Source organism: Microcaecilia unicolor, chromosome 3 (genome assembly GCF_901765095.1).
Source record: "Microcaecilia unicolor chromosome 3, aMicUni1.1, whole genome shotgun sequence".
Classification (NCBI taxonomy): Eukaryota; Metazoa; Chordata; class Amphibia; order Gymnophiona; family Siphonopidae; genus Microcaecilia; species Microcaecilia unicolor.
Genome location: NC_044033.1, coordinates 199,948,720 through 199,969,438, shown reverse-complemented (window position 1 = coordinate 199,969,438; position 20,719 = coordinate 199,948,720). Strand labels below are relative to the sequence as shown.

Sequence of the window (20,719 nt, the reverse complement as noted above, 5' to 3'; positions counted from 1 at the left end):
GAAAACCAGATTGTAGTGGGTCAAGAATAGCATGTGAGGAGAGAAAATCAAGGCAGCGGTGGTGAACAGCACGCTCAAGTAATTTGGAGAGAAAGGGAAGGAGGGAGATGGGTCGGTAATTAGAGGGACAAGTAGGGTCGTGAAGGCTTCTTAAGGAGAGGTGTGACCACAGCATGTTTAAAGGCAGCAGGGACAGTCGCAGTGGAAAGTGAGAGGTTGAGAATGTGACAGATAAAAGGAATAAGAGCAGGAGAGATGGCATTAAGAAGGTGGGTGGGAATGGGATCAGAGGAACAGGTGGTACATTTTGAGGAAGAAAGGAGAAGTGTAGCAAATAGAATGTTGGGTATCATTAGGAAAGGGATTGAAAACAAAAATAAGGATATTATTCTGCCATTGTATCGCTCCATGGTGCGACCGCACCTCGAGTATTGTGTTCAATTCTGGTTGCCGCACCTCAAAAAGACATAGTGGAATTGGAAAAGGTGCAGAGAAGGGCGATAAAGATGATACAGGGGTTGGGACAACTTCCCTATCAGGATAGGCTGAAGAGGCTGGGGTTCTTCAGCTTGGAGAAAAGGTGGCTGAGGGGAGATATGATAGAGGTCTATAAGATAATGAGTGGAATGGAACAGGTCAATGTGGAGGACTGTTTATGCTTTCCAAAAATACTAGGACAAGAGGGCATGCGATGAAGCTGCAGAGTGATAAATTTAAAACGAATCGGAGGAAAATTTTCTTCACTCAACATGTAGTGAAACTCTGGAATTCGCTGCCAGAAAAGGTGGTTAAGGTGGTTAACTTAGCAGACTTCAAAAAAGGGTTGGACATCTTCCTGGAGGAAAAAGCCATCGAATGCTATTGAATGGACGAGGGAATAATACAGTATTTCTAGGATGGGCGGGACAAATTGCTTGTTCTGTTGGCCGCTGTCAGTGACAGGTGCTGGGCTCGATGGACCCTTGGTCTGTCCCAGCATGGCAATGCTTATGTACTTATGTACAGGGGTCCTTTTCCTAAGGTGCGCTGAAAAGTGGCCTGCTGTAGTGTAAATGTGTGTTTTGGGTGCACGCAGAATTAATTTTTAGCGCACCTACATAAAAAATGCCTTTTTTGTCAAAAATGGACGTGCGGCAAAATGAAAATTGCCACGTGTCCATTTTGGGTCCGAAACCTTACCACAAGCCATTGACCTAGCGGTAAGGTCTCATGCAGTAACCAGGCGGTAACTGCCGCACATCAGAAAATAAAAAATATTTTTCAGACACACGTAATGGACACCCCCCAAAATTGAAATTACCGCAAGGGCCACGTGGTAACTGCTTAGTAAAAGGGCCCCACAACCCCTCCAGTAGTAGCATAAAGTGCCCATGAATAAGGTAGTGCTAACAAGAAACCATGGTGCTCAGACCGTAGGAACCTCAAAGCGTAAGTCAGCACTGGCATGCCTAGATGTAGGCATGAACATTTATATCACCAATGAAAGGGAAGAGAGTACCAAATCCAGTCATATAAATATAACTCTCAAGGTAATTGCTTCTTTCATGTTTTTGAATCCCTCATATACTCTGTGGAGATAGCATTTATGTATATATCAAAGGGTTTTTTTTGCCTATGACGAAAAATATACCCAACATTTACATACATAAAAACTCCATCCTTGTTATTTATTTATTTGTTGCATTTGTATCCCACATTTTCCCACCTATTTGCAGGCTCAATGTAGCTATTAACCTATAACTATTGGGTTGGAGGTTGGGCTTGAATCAGAGGCTTTTTCCCTTACCCTTCCAAACAATACGAATGCACCTCACAGAGTTATAGTTGTTGTGTTCCCTTGAGAGTTTTCTTTTGCCAATTATCTTGAGAGTTATATTTATAAGGTACGAACATTTATGCCAGGTCTATGGCTCTGCTATAACTGGCCGTGTCTAAATTACAGTGTTCCGTAAGTGGCATATGTAAATGTTGGCCCCCCACCTATGCCCCACATTTTAGTGTGGAATTACAGAATAGCACTTAATTGGGTACGTGTGCACTAACGAGCATCTTCTAAATGTAAGTATGTAATTGGTGCATACTTTTATGTGCCCTGTTAAAGCGTGAAGGGTTCATGCACTGTTTAAACTGCTGTCGTGTATTAAGTTCAGTGTCGAACACCTAATATGGAATTTTCTGCTAATGAGATGGTGGGCAGGGGGTGAGAAAGGGGTTGGAATTGCTCAATACAGTTAATTTGGGTAACCACAATGCACATTAATTGCAAAACTGGCATCTTTGCCAATGTGCTTAATTACATCTGATTTAGTTACTGTGGTGTTAACATGCATTAACATTGTGGTTGACCTCCTCCAAATACTGATTATGCCTCTAAACCTTACTATAGATATTTTGCATTTAATGCACCTGCTTTTGTGCCTTGGTTCTAGTCCTGGCTCTGCATCAACGCTCTTGGATACAAAAGCCAAAAAGTTCACCTCCCTGTGTCTTAGGTCATCCAATTATAATTTGCATATTAAGTGTAATTGATACAGCAGTAAAGTGTTTTGGGCTCCAGTCTGGATCAAAGGTACCACCTGAATCCAACTTCTTAAACATCACAATGCCTCTAAGCATGAAAAATTCAATTCCCTCTAGAGTTTTTATCATAGGACTTGAGCAGAATCAAAGTCTTGGGAACAGCTCTAATAGACAGAGTGGAGGATTTAACCCTCGGAAATATTTGCTATGCACTAGGAGATTGGAACAGCAGCCCCAGAACTCAATCCATTGAAGACCACAGAATAGGAGCAGACTTCTGGAAATATGTTACCCTTTATTTGAGCTCCTAAAGAAGAGCTTTTTGCAGACCAGTCATTGGTCACTAGACATGTATTTTGGACTCCTGGTTGTTTATTCCATTCCAAGGGCATGCTTATTTCCTTACAGACATTTTGAGCTTCATAGCAAAGGTGTTTTGAAGAGATTTGTAAAGGTAGAGCTGAGCAGCAAAGAGGTGGGAGAGTGGTGGATGGTAGGATCTCCATATTCCCAGTTTAACCATTCCAGCCTGCTACCTGTCTGCACGTCCAGCTGTGAATAGGGCTAAGATGGATCCCCTCTGGAATGTCTGGGGAGGGGGCGTTTGGCTGTCTATGCTGTGTGTTCACAGCTACAGCACTTGTACACAGAATCCATGAGGTTGTGAAGAGCAAAGAAAGGGTGGGTTCCAATCTCAGCATCAAAGGCCAGGCAATAGTAAATTATTTGTGTTTAAAATACAGCTCTTCCAGCTCTCTCTGCCAGCCTTTTTTAGCTATGCTGCTGAATTTTAATCAGGTCATGCTGACAATGGCTGAGGGGGAAATAGCCTGAAGCTAGTGATAAAGGAGAGAAAGTTAATGTAACCATAGGGCCTATTCTGTTTATTTCATCTGCACTTTATTCTGTAAGTAAACAGGGAAGACAGCTGTCGGAGAGGGAACACAGGGGCAATAACCAGAGATTCAGGAACTACTGAGGGGAGAGAGAGAGGGGCAAAAGGGAGAAAACAGAGGCAATAAACAAAAGAAACAGGAATGGCTGAAGAGACAGGGGCAAGAGAGGAAAACAGGGGCAATAAACAGAGATAGAAGAATTGATGAGGGGAGAGAGATAGAGGAATTGATGAAGGGAGAGAGATAGAGGGGTAGGAGAGGGAAGCAGGAGTATTAACCAAAGAGATAGAAACTGTTGAGGAGAGAGATGGGGGCAAGGAGGGAAATAGCAAGGCAATATCCAGATATACAGGAGAGAGAGGGGGGAGGGGCAAGAGGAGAAACAAATGGGCAATAATTGGAGATATAGGAAGTGCAGAGGAAGGAGAGGGGCAGGGAGGGGAAAAGCAGGGGCATTACCTAAAGATATAGGAACTGCTGAGGGGAGAGAGGGGCAGGGAGAGGAAAAGCAGGGGTACAGGATCAGTTGATAGGGAGCGAGAGGGCAAGGAGGGGTAAAGCAGGGACAATAACCAGAGATACAGTGAGTGTAGAGGGGTGGGGGGAAAGGACAGGAGGGATAAAGCAGCAGCATTAAGAATTGTTGCTTTACCTGATAGGCTAAAGGAATAAGAAAGAGAAAACAGGAAGACCTACAAAAATATGACTCCATCTCCTCACCTCATCTATCAGTTTTAACATGTTTTACCAACCATAAATTTTAGGGGAGCCAGGAATCAGCTGGGGGAAGATGAGATCTGCAAAGAGGGGAGTGAGGTATCCGTTGGGGAAGGTGAGACCTGTGTTCATCCATACAATATATTTCCAATGCTCTCTGCCATCTACCTTACCTATGACTGCATTCAGAGCACTGACACCACTGCTGGGAACGTTCATTCTCCATTTTCTTGACTGTGACTTGGTGCCCTAAATACAAAGATCTCTATTTACCTTTTGGGGGAGGGCAGTATGGAAGCGATAATAGATTCATCACCCAAAATTCCCTCTTTGGCTTCTTCTAAGCATGGGGCAAAGATGTACGCTAGAACCGTCTGGGGTGGTTTTGTATTCAGATTGAAGAAAGTTGCCCCTTTTCAAAGAGTGTATTCCCATTATATTCAGCTTTTGTTGGAAGTCTCTCAAACCATCAATCTGTGTCTTATGTAGCTTTCATTGGTAGGGAATAACCCCATTTGTGACTGCGTGTTAAATAATCAGAGATGCTTTTATGAGGAAGCAGCATTTTCTGGATTCTGAGTTGCTGCTGCCTTCCACTTCATGGACAATGCAGCCAAATTTAGCCTTCCTAAATCACACAGAATGAGCAGTCAACAAGATGGCTTTTAATTTTAAACTGCAACTTGAAAGAGCTACCCTCTCAAACAATCTACCACTCAGCTCTACAGTTTAGCTTCTGTCTGCAAGTGAGAAACATCACTGTTTGATGCTGAAGTGCCTCTTGCTACTAAAATTACATCCTGACAACCCTTTAGAAGTTATTACTGAGCAGCTGGGCACTGCCCAGTAATAACAATCTTGGCTAAAAATGAATTGGTAACTTAAAGAGTTCATGAGTCTAGGATAGCTCTCAGTTATGTTTGCTACTGGTCCGTCCTCCTCCTCAAATGGTATCCATTTTGCTACTTGACCTGTTATTGATCAGAGAGCACTTTTGGAACCACAGCTCATGCTGCTCTTTCATGGGACGTACTGAATAGATCAAAAATATTTAATGTGAAATAACAGGAAATAGATAAGTACATAAGTGTTGCCATACTGGGATAGACTGAAGGTCCATCAAACCCAGTATCCTGTTTCCAACAGTGGACAATCCAGGTCACAAGTACCTGGCAAGATCCCAAAACAGTACAATACATTTTATGCTGCTTATCCTACAAATAAGCAGTGGATTTTCCTCAAGTCCATTTTAATAATGGCTTATGGACTTTCCTTTTAGGAAGATATCCAAACATTTTTAAACCCTGCTAAGCTAACTGCTTTTACTGCATTCTCTGGCAATGAGTTCCAGAGTTTAATTACATGTTGAGTGAAGAAATATTTTCTCCAATTCATTTTAAATTTACTACTTTGTAGTTTCATTGCATGCTTCCTAGTATTTTTGGGAAAAGTAAACAAGTGATTCACATCTACCCACTCCACTCAGTATTTTATAGACCTCAATCATATCTCCCCTCATCCGTCCTTTCTCAAAGCTGAAGAGTCCAAGCCGTTTCAGCCTTTCTTCATAGGGAAGTTGTCCCATCCCCTCTATCATTTCCATTGCTCTTATCTGTACCTTTTCTAATTCCACTATATCCTTTTTGAGATGCAGCGACCAGAATTGCACATAGTATTCAAGGTGCAGTTGCACCATGGAGCAATACAAAGGTATTATAACATCCTTGTTTTCATTTTCCATTCCATTCCTAACAATACCGAACATTCTATTTGCTTTCTTTGCTGCCACAGCACACTGAGCAGAGGGTTTCAAAGTATTGTCAATGATGACTCCTAGATCCTTTTCCTGGTCGGTGACTCCTAACATGGAACCTTGCATCACATAGCTATAGTTCGGGTTCCTCCTTCCCACATGCATCACTTTGCACTTGCTCACATTAAACATCATCTGCCATTTGGGTGCCCAGTCTCCCAGTTTCAACACCATGGATAGACTTGCTTGGGATCTGCCTATAGTGACCAGGTCCATTTTCATGATTAGTCCTTATACCCCACGTTATCCAAACAAGAGTCAATGTGGCTTACAGTGTAACAGGGATATGAATACAGCATGAAATAAGGGATACCAGTGTTTCAGAACCATGGATAGCTGTGCTTGCTATCTGCTGCAAAAATCAGGTCCAGCTTCTAACAGGAAGGTAGTGTTTCAGTACCACTGGATAGCTCTGCTTAGGATCTGCCTGTAGTAACCAGGTTCACTTTAAAATAGGAGTTCCGTGTTTCAGCACCATGGATAGCTCTCCTTAGGATCTGTCTGTCCTAACCAGGTCCACTTTCCATGCAAAATAAAAGAGATATTCCCATCCCCACCAGTGCTGGCCTTTCGACAGCCACCCAATTTAAAACACAAGCTAATTAGAAGTAAGCTCCCAACACAGACTCAAAAAGAAGAGAATGGCACACATCCTTGCGATATAACCAGCTGCAAACTATGCCAAAATATTTCACAGGACCCCATGGTCATTCACATAGTAACATAGTAGATGATGGCAGAGAAAGACCTGCACGGTCCATCCAGTCTGCTTAACAAGATAAACTCATATGTACTACTTTTTGTGTATACCTGACCTTGATTTGTATCTGCCATTTTCAGGTCACAGACCGTAGAAGTCTGCCAAGCACTAGCCCAGCCTCCCATCACTGGCTCTGCCACCCAATCTCCGCTAAGCTTCTGAGGATGCATTCCTTCTGAACAGGATTCCTTTATGTTTATCCCATGCATTTTTTAATTCCGTTACCATTTTAATCTCCACCACCTCCCGCGGGAGGGCATTCCAAGTATCCACCACTCTCTCCGTGAAAAAATACTTCCTGACATTTTTCTTGAGTTTGCCCCTCTTCAATCTCATTTCATGTCCTCTAGTTCTACCACCTTCCCATCTACGGAAAAGGTTCATTGCGGATTAATACCTTTCAAATATTTGAACGTCTTTATCATATCACCCCTGTTTCTCCTTTTCTCCAGGGTATACATGTTCAGGTCAGCAAGTCTCTCCTCATATGTCTTGTAACGCAAATCCCATACCATTCTTGTAGCTTTTCTTTGTACCGCTTCAATTCTTTTTACATCCTTAGCAAGACACGGCCTCCAAAACTGAACACAATATGCCAGGTGGGCCTCACCAGTGACTTATACAGGGGCATTAAAACCTATTTTCTTCTGCTGGTCACACCTCTCTCTATACAGCCTAGCAACCTTCTAGCTACAGCCACCGCCTTGTCACACTGTTTTGTCGCCTTCAGATCCTCAGATACTATCACCCCAAGATCCCTCTCCCCGTCCATACATATCAGACTCTCACCACCTAACATATACGTCTCCCGTGGATTTCTACTCCCTAAGTGCATCACTTTGCATTTCTTCGCATTGAATTTTAATTGCCACAGGAAAAATATTCAACATTAAGGAATCTTTGACGTGCTTATCTTCCAATGTGGTATATATCATTCAGTAAAAAAAATGCAACAAAGGCTGCTACATTGGAGAAACAAATAACATAGTAACATAGTAGATGACAGCAGAAAAAGACCTGCATGGTCCATCTAGTCTGCCCAACAAGATAAACTCATGTGTGCTACTTCTTGTGTATACCTTACCTTGATTTGTATCTGCCATTTTCAGGACACAGACCGTAGAAGTCTTGCCCAGAACTAGCCCCATTTTCAGGACACGAAGTCTTGCCCAGAACTAGCCCCACCACCCAAACACCAGCCCCGCCTCCCAATCTCGGCTAAGCTTCTGAGGATCCATTCCTTCTGCACAGGATTCCTTTATGTTTATCCCACGCATGCTTGAATTCCACTACAGTTTTGCGGAATGCGGGAGGGCATTCCAAGTATCTACCACTCAGATGCTAAAGAAGATATTTAATTTACATAGACACCATATGAAAAATGCTAGTACCAATCAGGATGTCACCTCTGTGGGGCAGCACTTTACAAAACCAGAACACTGTACCAGTGATTTCATGGTAAGAATCCTGAAAGGGAACTTTAAAACAATACAGGAACATAAGACCTTTGAAGTCAGAATGATTAAATATTTTGGCATCCGGGGGCGGAGTTAAGATGGTGGCCTAGCTAGAGCGTGTGTGAAGAGCTACTGATGACCGGAGCCTCTGAACTGCAATTTTTACTCTTTTTTTCTTCATATTAAACACTAATGCCTCATACTAAGAGGAAAGGAGTGGTAAAGGCCATGCTGCCGCCAACAAGAACCTCTTCTCCGGTTCAACAAACGCTCTATCACTATGCTACTAGCACCCTGATGAATATAGGGTTGGTGAGTCCCACTGCGACTGCTGTCGGGGGAGCGGTGGTGTCACCTGGGAATGAAACATCATTGTCACCGCCGAGCTCCGATTTACCTCCCTGTCCTGCGTCCCTTCGAGATGAGGTGCAATGACCATCCGAGCCGGTAGTCGGTAGCGGTATGGTATTGAGCGGCAGCTCCGCACCTCAAGGAGCAGAAGTTGTCACCATGGAAGCTGAGACTCCCAGGGAGGTAACACTACAATCTATTTGGTTGACTTTACAAAATCTTACATTAACTATTACAAAAGTTGCACAAGAAACAACTATGTTGGTGAAAAAGGTAGACACCCTGACCCTGGCCCTTGAAGAAGTTAAACAGGATACGATGACTCGGGTAACACAAATACAGCTTGACTATCAAATGTTGAAAGCTTCTACGGAGTTGTTGATTAAAGAAAAGACAATGGTTTCACATAAAATAGAAATGATTGAAAATTACAACAAGCGTATGAATCTTAGGATTTTAAATTTTCCTTTGGCTATCCCCCTTTGGGGGATATCAGCACTTGATTTATTTAAAAAGTACCTGACTGAGATTCTTCTTTATCCGCAAGCTGCAATCCCGCCGGTCAATAAAATATATTACCTTCCTTTATCAAAGAAAACGGATAATAGAACATCTCAAAATTTGAATCAAACTCCTGAGACAGATGTACTAAATATCTCAGATTTACTTGAAGATTCTCTATCAGAAGTCAAAGAACACCGTACCCTGCTTGTTTCCTTTGTCTTTGAACAGGATATAAATGCTTTGATGAAATTGTTCTTTAAAAATTCTCTAAAAACGTTTTGTGGACAAAAGATCTGGATTTTTCCAGATGTTACAAAAACAACTCAGGAAAGACGTAAAGAGTTTCTGGTTTATAGAGAAGAGGTCAGGGCAATGGGAGCCTCATTTTTACTGGCATACCCTTGCAAGTGCTGTTTGAAATATCAGGGTAATAAATACATGTTTTTTGATCCACTGCAGTTACGGACTTTTATAGAAGCTAAAAATATATCAAATAGGTGGTGTATTAATAAAACTGATGGAGATAGTATGTGGTATAATCAGGTGTAGGCCAGGCCGTTTGCTTTAATTACAATCTTGTATTTCTTCATTGTATAATCTCCTCTACGAACTCACCCCCCTTTGAAATGTTCAGGTAGTGGTCTAAGAAGGCTTGGAAATTTTTCCTATCTTTGCTGAGATGTTTCTTTACTTTTCTTTTTATGTAAGTTAAAGTAAAATATTACCTGCCATTTTTCTGTTATAAGTGAATCTTATAATGTATATGTTTAAAATTTATAAATAAATAAATAAATAATAATAATAATAAAAAAGAATGATTAAATATTTTGACACCCACCAGACAGGACTTAACAAAGATCTGGGTTTTCTAGCCCATTATAAACCATAAAATTGTACTGCTTTGTCACCCTCCTATCTCCATGCATGTCTCCCTGCCCCTCATCCACCCGACTCTTCCTGTCTCTCACCTATCCACCCCCATTTTGTTAGACTGACACTGAAATGCTTTGATGTTTCACTTATATATACTGTCATCTACCAACATTTGCTTATTTCCAATCTGACGAAGAAGGGCAACCTTTGAAAGCTAATCAAGAAATGTATTAAGTTATGTCCAATAAAAAGGTATCATCTTATTTTCTTCTCCATGTTTTATTTTGTTTTATTTCTATTGATATTTCTATTGATTACCTTTAAAAGTGGACTAACACGGCTACCACACCTCTCTACTCATGTGAAATAAGAAGCCAGATTTTCAGCACTATGGACAGCTCTGCTCAGGATCTGCCTATAATAGTAGCACCATGGATAGCACAACTCAGGATCATGGATAGCACAACTCAGGATATGTGTGTAGGTAACCAGGTACACTTTCTATGTGAAATAATAGGAAGACAGTTTTTCAGTACTATGGATAGCTATGCTTGGAAAGAGGATGGGATTTGATATACCATCTTTCTGTGGTTACAATCAAAGTGGTTTATATATTATTTACAGGTACTTATTTTGTACCTGGGGCAATGGAGGGTTAAGTAAATTGCCCAGAGTCACAAGGAGATACAGTAGGAATCTGCTTGGGATCTACCTGCAGTAGTCCATGTTATAACAGGAAGCCAGTGTATCAGCATCATGGGTAGCTCTGCTCAGGATGTGCCTGTAGCAACCAGGTCCACTTTATAATAGGATTTCAGCATTTCAGCACTATGGATAGCTCTGCTTGGGATCTGCCTGCAGTAACCAGGACCACTTTCAATGTGAAATAATAGGAAGCCAGTGTTTCAACACCATGGATAGATCCTGTTTGGGATCTGCCTTCAATAACCAGGTCCAGGTCACTCCCCTCCCAACACCCTACCCACACCCTAGAGCAGCATGGTTCTCAACTCCATCCTGGAGGAACCCTTAAGTGATCTGGTCTTCAGAATATAATGAATATGAATGAGATAGCTTTGCATATATTGTATTTTAGGAAGATCTCTCCATATTCAGTGCTCCCCACTGCCTCTCCACCATCCCCATTTCTCGGAGTCCTGCAGGTGGATTTTGTATTGAAACAAACATTTAACAGCTTTGCATCTCTGAAATGAAATGTAAATTGTCTTTAAATGGCAAAGAGAATATTTTCAATTTTGGCTGTGATTTGAAGATCACCATTGAATTAAGGACATTTGTACTTCTATTCTCTAATTTTTGCAATTAAAAGATAGACTGGCAGAGTCAACCTCATGCAAACAACATCAGGTTTCATTTCTGTGTGTCAGAATAAAGGTCCTCTGAGTATCTTGCCTCATTGCCTCATCTGCAAATGTGTTGTCCTTTGAGACTGTTTGTAAATCAGTTTGTTCCTGCTTTTAAAGAGGAGGGAGATAACATGAGGATGGATCTAATGAAGCATGAGGAATGATCCGAAGTTAGGAAGCTAAAATATAATGATAAAAAATGCAGATTCATAAATTTGGGCTGCAGAACCCCAAGAGAGCTGTGCAGTACAGAAGATGAAGTACTTCTGTGCACAAAAGAACTGGATTGGGGTGATCATAGCTAATCACTGTAAGGTGGCAAAACAGGTAGAAAAGCCTATGATAAAAGTCAAAAGGATGCTTGAGTACATTGTACATTGTGCTATCTCTGTGATATACTGTGCCCATACACTGTAAGCCGCACTGAACCTGCTATCGAGCGGGAAAGAGTGGGGTATAAATGCTACAAACAAACAAATAAATAAATAAATAAATAAATAAATATGGAGAAGAATGACTAGCAGAGAAAAGGAGGTGATAATGCATTTCTTTAAGTCTCTGATATGTCCTTGTTTGGAGAGTTGTGTGCAATTCTGGAGACCACATTCTCAGAAATATATAGACAGGATGAAACTAGTCCAGAAGAGGGCTACTGAAATAGTTAGTGACCTTCACCATAAAGCATATGGGGACAGACTTAAGATCCAAATATGCATACCATGAAGGAAAGATGGGAGAATGAATATATGATAGGGACATCTCAATACTTCCAAGAAATAATACCCAGGTGTGGGCGGGGTAAATATGGCCAATACAATATTGTAGTGTCTTGGATAAACTGAGTGCATTGTGCTACTAAATAATATTTTATTTATTTATTTGTTACATTTGTATCCCACATTTTCCCACCTATTTGCAGGCTCAATGTGGCTTACATGGAGGGGCATAATCGAACGGCGCTGGCCATCTAGATGGTTGCCCATCTAGATGGCCGGTGCCGCAAAAAACGGTCCCAAACTGTATTATTGAAAAAGATGGCCGGCCATCTTTTGTTTCGATAATACAGTTGGGGCCGGCCAATTGTCAAAGATGGCCGGGTTTGAGATGGCCGGCATCAGTTTTCGCCCATAATGGAAACTAATGCCGGCCATCTCAAACCCAGCCAAATCCAAGGCATTTGGTCATGGGAGGAGCCAACATTTTTAGTGCACTGGTCCTCCTCACATGCCAGAACACCAACCAAGCACCCTAGGGGGCACTTCTAAAAATAAAAAAAAAATTAAAATAGCTCCCAGGTGCATAGCTCCTTTACCTTGGGTGCTGAGCCCCCCCAAATCCCCCCCAAAAGCCACTCCCTACAACTCTACACCATTACCACAGGCCTTTTGGGTGATGGGGGGCACCTACATGTGGGTACAGTGGGTTGTGGGGGGGGGGGGGTTGGAGGGCTCACATTTACCACCACAAGTGTAACAGGTAGGGGGGGCATGGGCCTGGGTCCACCTGCCTGAAGTACACTGCACCCACTAAAAACTGCTCCAGGGACTTGCATACTGCTGTCAGGGAGCTGGGTATGATATTTGAGGCTGGCATAGAGGCTGGCAAAAAGTTTTTTTTTGTATTGGGTGGGAGGGGGTTGGCCACCACTGGGGGAGAAAGGGGAGGTGATCCCTGATTCCCTCCGGTGGTCATCTGGTCAATTGGGGCACTGTTTTTAGACTTGGTCCTGAAAATAAATGGACCAAGTGAAGCCGGCGAAATGCTCATCAGAGCCGGCCATCTTTTTTCCATTATCAGCTGAAGCCGGCCATCTCGTAACCACGCCCTGTCCTGCCCCCATCTCGCCTTCGCTACCCTGCCGAAATGCCCCCTTGAAGTTTGGCCGGGTCTGTGACGGAAAGCAGTTGGAGCCGGCCAAAATCGGCTTTCCATTTTACTGATTTGGCTGACTTCAGGAGATGGCCGGCCATCTCCCGATTTGTGTCAGAAGATGGCCGGTGATGTCTTTCGAAAATAAGCTGGATAGTGCCGGAGATGCGTTCGCAGACTCCGGTGTGAACAAATACAAAGTGGTGTTGTGGTAATAAAAGTTTGTGTGGAGCAGTCAATGGAAGAGTTGTGTTATGTCCATTATGTACTTTACTTTTGTTGTGTTGCAGAGATCTGGCTATTAGGTTGGGTCGGTAGGGTATGCCTTTTCAAACAGGTTGGTCTTTAGTGACCTCCGGAAATTTAGGTGGTCGTATGTTGTTTTCAAGGCTTTCGGTAATGCGTTCCACAGTTGTGTACTTATGTAGGAAAAGCTGGATGCATAAGTTGATTTGTATTTGTACCTACCATCTTTCCATCTAAATCCCCATTTACCTTCAGCCTATTATCGATTGTACTTAAGATCCCTCAGCCTACCATCGATTGTATTTAAGATCTTGTAATGACTACATCATAACAACACTCTGTAAGCCACATTGAGCCTGCAAAAAGGTGGGATAATGTGGGGTACAAATGCAATAAATAAATAAATTTGAGGCCTTTGCAGCTAGGGTAGTGCAGATTTAGATAAGTTCGTGATGACTTAGATGTATTTCTGGTTGGTAAGTCGATGAGGTCTGTCAAGTATGATTAATTCTGGTCATGTACATGTACCAGAAGGATGTCACCAATGAAACTCTGGAATCTGTGGCTGAAAGATGTGGTGAAAGCTATTAACATAGGTGGTCATGGATATAATCTGGGTTATACTACTACTATTACTATAGCACTACTAGATTCATGCAGCACTGTACACATTATAAGCAGGTACTTTCTCTGTCTCTAGAGGGCTCACAATCTGTTTTTGTACCTGGGGCAATAAAGGGTTAAGTGACTAGCCCAGAGTCACAAGGAGCTGCAGTGGGAATTGAGCCCAGTTCCCCAGAATCAGAGTCCACTGCACTAACCACTAGGCTACTCCTCCACTAGTAACATTCCATGTAGAAGCCTGCCCTTGCAGATCAGCAACGCGGCCATGCAGGACGTCAGACTCACAGAAACAGAAGCCTGCACAGCCGCATTGCTGGTCTGCAAGGGCAGGCTTCTACATGGAATGTTGCTCGTGGAATAGCAACATTCCATGTAGAATCTCCAATAGTAGCAACATTCCATGTAGAATCTCAAATAGGGAAGGGGAAATAGACCTTTCTGATGTTTTTGCAACTACATTCAAAGCGGTTTACATATATTCAGGTACTTATTTTGTACCAGGGGCAATGGAGGGTTAAGTGACTTGCCCAAAGTCACAAGGAGCTGCAGTGGGAATTGAACCCGGTTCCCCAGAATCAGAGTCTGCTGCACTGACCACTAGGTTACTCCTCCACTAGCAACATTCCATGTAGAAGCCTGCCCTTGCAGGTCAGCAACGCGGCCACGCAGGCTTCTCTTTCTGTGAGTCTGACGTCCTGCACATATGTGCAGGACGTCAGACTCACAGAAACAGAAGCCTGCGCGGCCGCATTGCTGATCTGCAAGGGCAGGCTTCTACATGGAATGTTGCTAGTGGAATAGCAACATTCCATGTAGAATCTCAAATAGTAGCAACATTCTATGTAGAATCTCAAATAGGAAAGGGGAAATAGACCTTTCTGAGGTTTTTGCAACTACATTCAAAGCGGTTTACATATATTCAGGTACTTATTTTGTACCAGGGGCAATGGAGGGTTAAGTGACTAGCCCAGAGTCACAAGGAGCTGCAGTGGGAACTGAAACCAGTCCCCCAGGATCAAAGTCTGCTGCACTAACCACTAGGCTACTCATCCACTTACTATAACATCTTTGAACGGGATGTGTCAGCATTATTGCACTGGCAGCCACTAGCACGGCTTTGTAAAAAAAAGGGGGGGGGAGGGGGTAAAAGTATACATAAAAGAAAAGAACTCCAAAGTCCATGATAGAAAAGTAAAAAACAATCATACAACAGGCAAAAATACTCAAGGCAGCACTGTCCAACCCCAATGTACTGCAAATCAGGTTCCATCAAAAGCTTGCTGGAAGAGCCAAGTATTCAATTTAATCTTAAAGGATTTCAAAGATAACTCACTTCAAATAGAGAGAGGAAGAAAGTTCCATGCAGCAGAAGCCTGAAAGAAAAATGCATTCTGATATGTATATTCCAGTCTAGCAATGTGAAGGCCTAGCAGAACCAAACAGTGATCATTCTGAGATTGAGAAACATGCCCAGGAGAATAAACACATAAGAACATAAGAATAGCCACATTGTGTCAGATCAATGGTCCATCTAGCCCAGTATCCTGTTTCCAACAGTGGCCAATCCAGGTCACAACCCAAATGCTACCAATCTCAGAGCAAGCAGTGGCTTCCCCATGTCTGTCTCAATAGCAGACTATAGAGTTTTCCTCCAGAAACTTGTCCAAACCTTTTTTAAACCCAGATACACTAACCAATGTTAACACATTCTCCGACAAAGAGATCCAGAGCTTAACTATTTGTTGAGAGAAAAAAATATTTCTTCCTATTTGTTTTAAAAGTATTTTCATGCAACTTCATTGAGTGTCCCCTAGTCTTTGTACTTTTTGAAAGAGTAAAAAGTCAATTCACTTCTACTCATTCTACACCACTCAGGATTTTGCAGACCTCAATCATATCTCCCCTCAGCCGTCTCTTTTCCAAGCTGAAGAGCCCTAACCTCTTTAGCCTTTCCTCACACACATTTTGGTTGCTCTTCTTTGAACCTTTTCTAAATCACTATCCAGCTTATAATCGAAAGAGAAAAACGCCTATATTGCGACCCAAATCGGGAGATGGGCGTCTTTCTCCTGTGGGCTCCCAAATCGGTATAATCGAAAGCTGATTTTGGGCGTTTCCAACTGCAATCCGTCGCGGAAACGGGTAAAGTTGACGGGGGCGTGTTGGAGGTGTGGTGAAGGCGGAACTGGGGCGTGGTTATCGGCCGAGGAGAGATGGGCGTCTTTAGCTGATAATCGAAAAAAAAGCGTTTTTACCGCGATTTTGGGTCACTTTTTTTGGACCCTTTTTTTTCACAACAGGTCCCAAAAAAGTGCCCCAACTGACCAGATGACCACTGGAGGGAATCGGGGATGACCTCCCCGGACTCCCCCAGTGGTCACTAACCCCCTCCCACCAAAAAAATTCCACTTTACAAACTTTTTTTTCAGCCTCTATGCCAGCCTCAAATGCCGTACCCACCTCTATGACAGCAGAATGTGTTCTATCCTCTGACAGCCTTTCCCTGGTTCTGATGTGGCTCTCGGGTGAGTGTGACACCTTTTCTGTTATGCGCACTGCAGAATCACATCAGCAATGCATTGTGGTGGGTGTAGGGTATTGGGCTCCGTGATTCCACTAGCTTGTGGCAAATGCTCACGATGTTGGTAGTTGGTAGGCTGTACTCCCATGGTGCTTTTCCCCCTGCTTACTGGGTCAGAGTGTGCCCTGTTTTGTTTCTGGTAGTCCATGAGGTAGTGGCCATTTTTGTAAGCCAGTTTTAGATCCCTTTCACATGTTAGCCACGTTAGAGAACTTAGTTCTTCCCTTGACTGTGGCTGAAAGAGGGCATTGTACAGCATTCTGCCAGCTCTGACCTACTGCTCATCTCAGTACCAAGGAGACTCGTTGCCAGTGGGGCACAACCTCTGATCTGCAGTTAACTGTGAGTAAGCGTGCTTATTCCAATAAAGGACGTTTTCGAAAAGATTAGTCTTCAGGTGTCAACTGGTGTGCCAATGTTATATAGCAGCAACAAGTCCTAGAGGCCTGCGTGCATGCAGGTCCCTGGAGCAATTTTAGTGGGTACCGCAGTGCACTTCAGCCAGGCGGACCCAGGCCCATCCCCCCCTACCTGTAACACTTGTGCTGGTAAATGGGAAGTCTGCAAAACCCACTGTACCCACATGTAGGTGTCCCCTTCACCCCTTAGAGCTATGGTAGTGTTGTACATTTGTGAGTAGTGGGTTTTAGGGGAGGGGGGTTGGGGGCTCAGCACCAATGGTAAGGGAGCTATGCATGTGGGAGCGTTGTCTGAAGTCCACCGCACTGACCTCTAGGGTGCCCAGTTGGTGTCCTGGCATGTCAGGGGGGCGAGTGTACTATGAATTGTGGCCCCTCCCATGACCAAATGGCTTGGATTAGGACGTTTTTGAGCTGGGCGTTTTTAGTTTCCATTATCGCTAAAAAAAACAAACGCCCAGCTGAAAAACGTCCATTTTTTCAAAAATACGGTCTGTCCCGCCTCTTCACGTACCCGTTTTTGGACATAGACGCCCATGGAGATAGGCATTTGCGTTCGATTATGCCCCTCCACATCTTTTTTGTAATACAGTGACCAGAACTGAAAAAACTACTCAAGGTGAGGTTGCACCATGGAGTGATACATAGGCATTTTAGTATTCACATTCTTATTTACCATCCCTTTCCTAATAAGTCTTACAATTCTGTTTTCTTTTTTGGCTGCCACCACACACTGAACAGAAGATTTCAGCATATTGTCTACAATGACACCTAGACCTTTTTCTTCGGTGCTGACCCCCAAGGTGGACCCTAGCATTAGATAACTGCGATTCAGATTATTCTTCCCACTGTGCATCACTTTGCGTTTGTCCACATTAAATTTTATCTGCCATTTGGATGCCCAGTCTTCCAGTTTCCTAAGGTTTTCTTGCAATTTCTTCACAGCCCACATGTGTTTTAACAACCTTGAATAGTTTTGTGTCATCTGCAAATTTAATCACCTCACTTGTTCCTATTTCCAGATCATTTATAAATATGTTAACTAGCATTGGTCCTAGTACAGATCCGTGTGGCACTCCACTATTCACCCTCCTCCATTGACAAAAATGGACATTTAACCCTACCCTCTGTTTTCTGTCCAATAACCAAATCCTAATCTGTAAGTAAGGAACAATAAGTAGTGCAAAATAATTAGGATTATCAATTCGAAAAACCTTAAAAGTTAAAAGAAGAAGTTTGAAAATAATATGAGATTTAACGGGCAACCAATGAAGCAGTTTGAATGATTGACTAATGTGATCTGATTTCTTCAAATTACACAAAAGACAAATCACAGAATTTTGCAGCATCTGCAGTTTCTTGAGAGTACATTGGGGTAACCCAAATAAACAATATTACAATAATCCAGCCTAGATGTAAAAAGGGATATGATGAATGAATAAAAGGCACTATGATAAAAAAAAAAAGCTCTAATTAAACACCACTGCCATAAAACAAAAGAAACCCTGACTTATGTGTTGTTTTCTCCTGCTGAGAGAAAATGGATTGCAGAGGTCAGGATGTCTTCTGAAACTAGTTAACAGGGTTTAAAAAAAAATATTTAAGGCACCAGCAAAGCCTCAGTTGGCCCCTGATTCTATTTCACCCAGCTTCAGTTTCTAAGGATTATCTTACTACTGTTCCCCCCATGCCGAAAACCTCCACCCAGATCCTTGCTGGAAAATATGAAGGGGGCTGAATTGTGAAAAGGATAATCCTGCAAAACTCCCCCTCTGTCCTTCACTAGGGAACAGATAAATGGAATATTATTATTTTTGTAAGTTGCATCACCACTCAAATTTTTGCTTTCAGGAAAAATGCACTGCCCAGCTGTAGCTTATAGAAAACAGCAGAAAAAAAAAAGCTATCCACCCTGTAACTGGGAGCTTGGCCTGTTTGTTTAAAACCAAATTGCTCCACAGGAAGCCGCCCAAATGGGCTATTAATGTATGCTGGACTGGGCACAGACGAAATTAATAGGATATTTTTCTATCTGTTCCCCGGAGTGATGAATGGCTGCTCTAGTGCTCCCCCAATCCATCACCCTCTGCAGAAATGACGTGCTCATTCACTCCCCTCCACCCCCCGCCTCAGGGAGCACACCACAGGCTAAGAGAGAGAGAGAAAGAAAGAGACAGACAGAGACAGAGATGAAAAATCCTTCTCTACTTTGTGTTCTAGGTGATGTATTTTTCAGTGCTTGTATTGGGGCTGGAGGGTAATCTCTGTTATAAGGACAATTCCCCCATGAAAGAAAATCTTTGCATAGACTCCCAGCATAGTCATCTCTATGGAAATAATCCCTGTTATAAGAACCCCCCCCCCCTTATAAGAACATCTTTACACAGCCTCCAATGTGTCCCTCCCTATGGCTGTAATCCCAGTTATAAGGACCCCTCCCCCATAAGAACATCTTCACACAGCCCCCAGCATACCCCACTCTGTAACAGGAGCATGACCAGCCACAGAGGACATGGTGGGGTGTGGAACCCAGAGCTCCTACCTGACTGGGCTTCATACCCTTTCTGTCTCTCTGAGAGAGTACAGCTGTGTTCTGGCAAACTCAGGTTCTGTCCCTTTTCAATGATTTTCCCTCTGTCTCTCTCTCTCTCTCCCCATTCCCCTATCTCTGAGTCTTTCTTTCTCTCCCTGCCCACCTGTCTCTGAGTCTCTCTCTCTCTCTCTCTCTCTCTCTCTCTCTCCTCCTCCTCCTCTGTTTCTATGTTCATTTCTCTTCCTGTTCCTCTCTCTTTCTCTCTCTACCCCAGCTGTGTCAGTAAACCTCTTACTCCCTCCAGCTTTCTCAGTAAACCTCTTCCCTTCTCCATCTTTCCTCTTCACTACCAGCTCTTCCTAGGCTTTGTTCCCTGTTGGGTGCAGTTAAGATGATTGGCATTAAATAACGGTGACATATATCACCCCATCACCCCGCTTTGTCCATCTCTTCCAGTATCCTGCATGGCCCCACATCAGACCTCTCACCTTTTCCAGAAGCTGCCGGAGCTGCCGGCTCCGAGGGTCTCGGGAACACGTGCTTTGTGCAGGGGCCACCACCGTACAGATGCATTTGCCATCAGGGGCCTGTGCTGAGGTATAGATCTGCCAGCCATCCTCAGGTCCAGGGAACAGGGTCTGTGAGGAGAACAATAAAAGGGAGGGGGGTCAGTGAAGTCTCAGCAGGATCAGACTCACTGCTCATCAACCACACAGGGAAGCCCACCCTCAGCCCAACTCAAGGTCCTTGTAAACGTCTCGATAGGCAAAGCTCCCTTCTGGCATTCCTCAAGGAAGTGCTATGCCTTGCATCTTTTGCATCAAGCTCTCCTCAGGGACCCATCACTTTGCATCTTCTCTTCTACATTGCATCTTCTCTTCTTTCTTCCCCCAAGTGACCAACAGATGGGCGGAAAGGCCTGTGGCTCACTGGGGTGAATAAGTCATCACCCACTTTCTGGCAATGGTATTTCATGCCAACCACCCCTCAAAATTGCTCCCTTTCCCCACTATACGAACACGGGCATTTGTGTAATATCTCTCAGTGATTTGTAATCTGCTTCTGTAGCCTGGATTAAAAATTTAACAAGGAGAGGGTTATTTGGGGGAAAGAAGCAGCTGCAACCCCCTCAGAGCTTTTCTCCCTCCTACTGTACCACTGCATAAGGGGATCATCCCCCCCTCACTCT

General features: G+C 43.3%; 1 protein-coding gene across 1 annotated transcript in view; it reads right to left on the bottom strand.

Annotated features, from left to right (window-relative positions):
- The window catches only part of OLFM2 (olfactomedin 2), an 84,927-nt gene that overhangs the window by 23,895 nt on the left and 40,313 nt on the right, over positions 1-20,719 (bottom strand). The window contains 1 exon segment of the mRNA XM_030195297.1: positions 20,019-20,168. Coding sequence (XP_030051157.1) covers positions 20,019-20,168 — 150 coding nt within the window.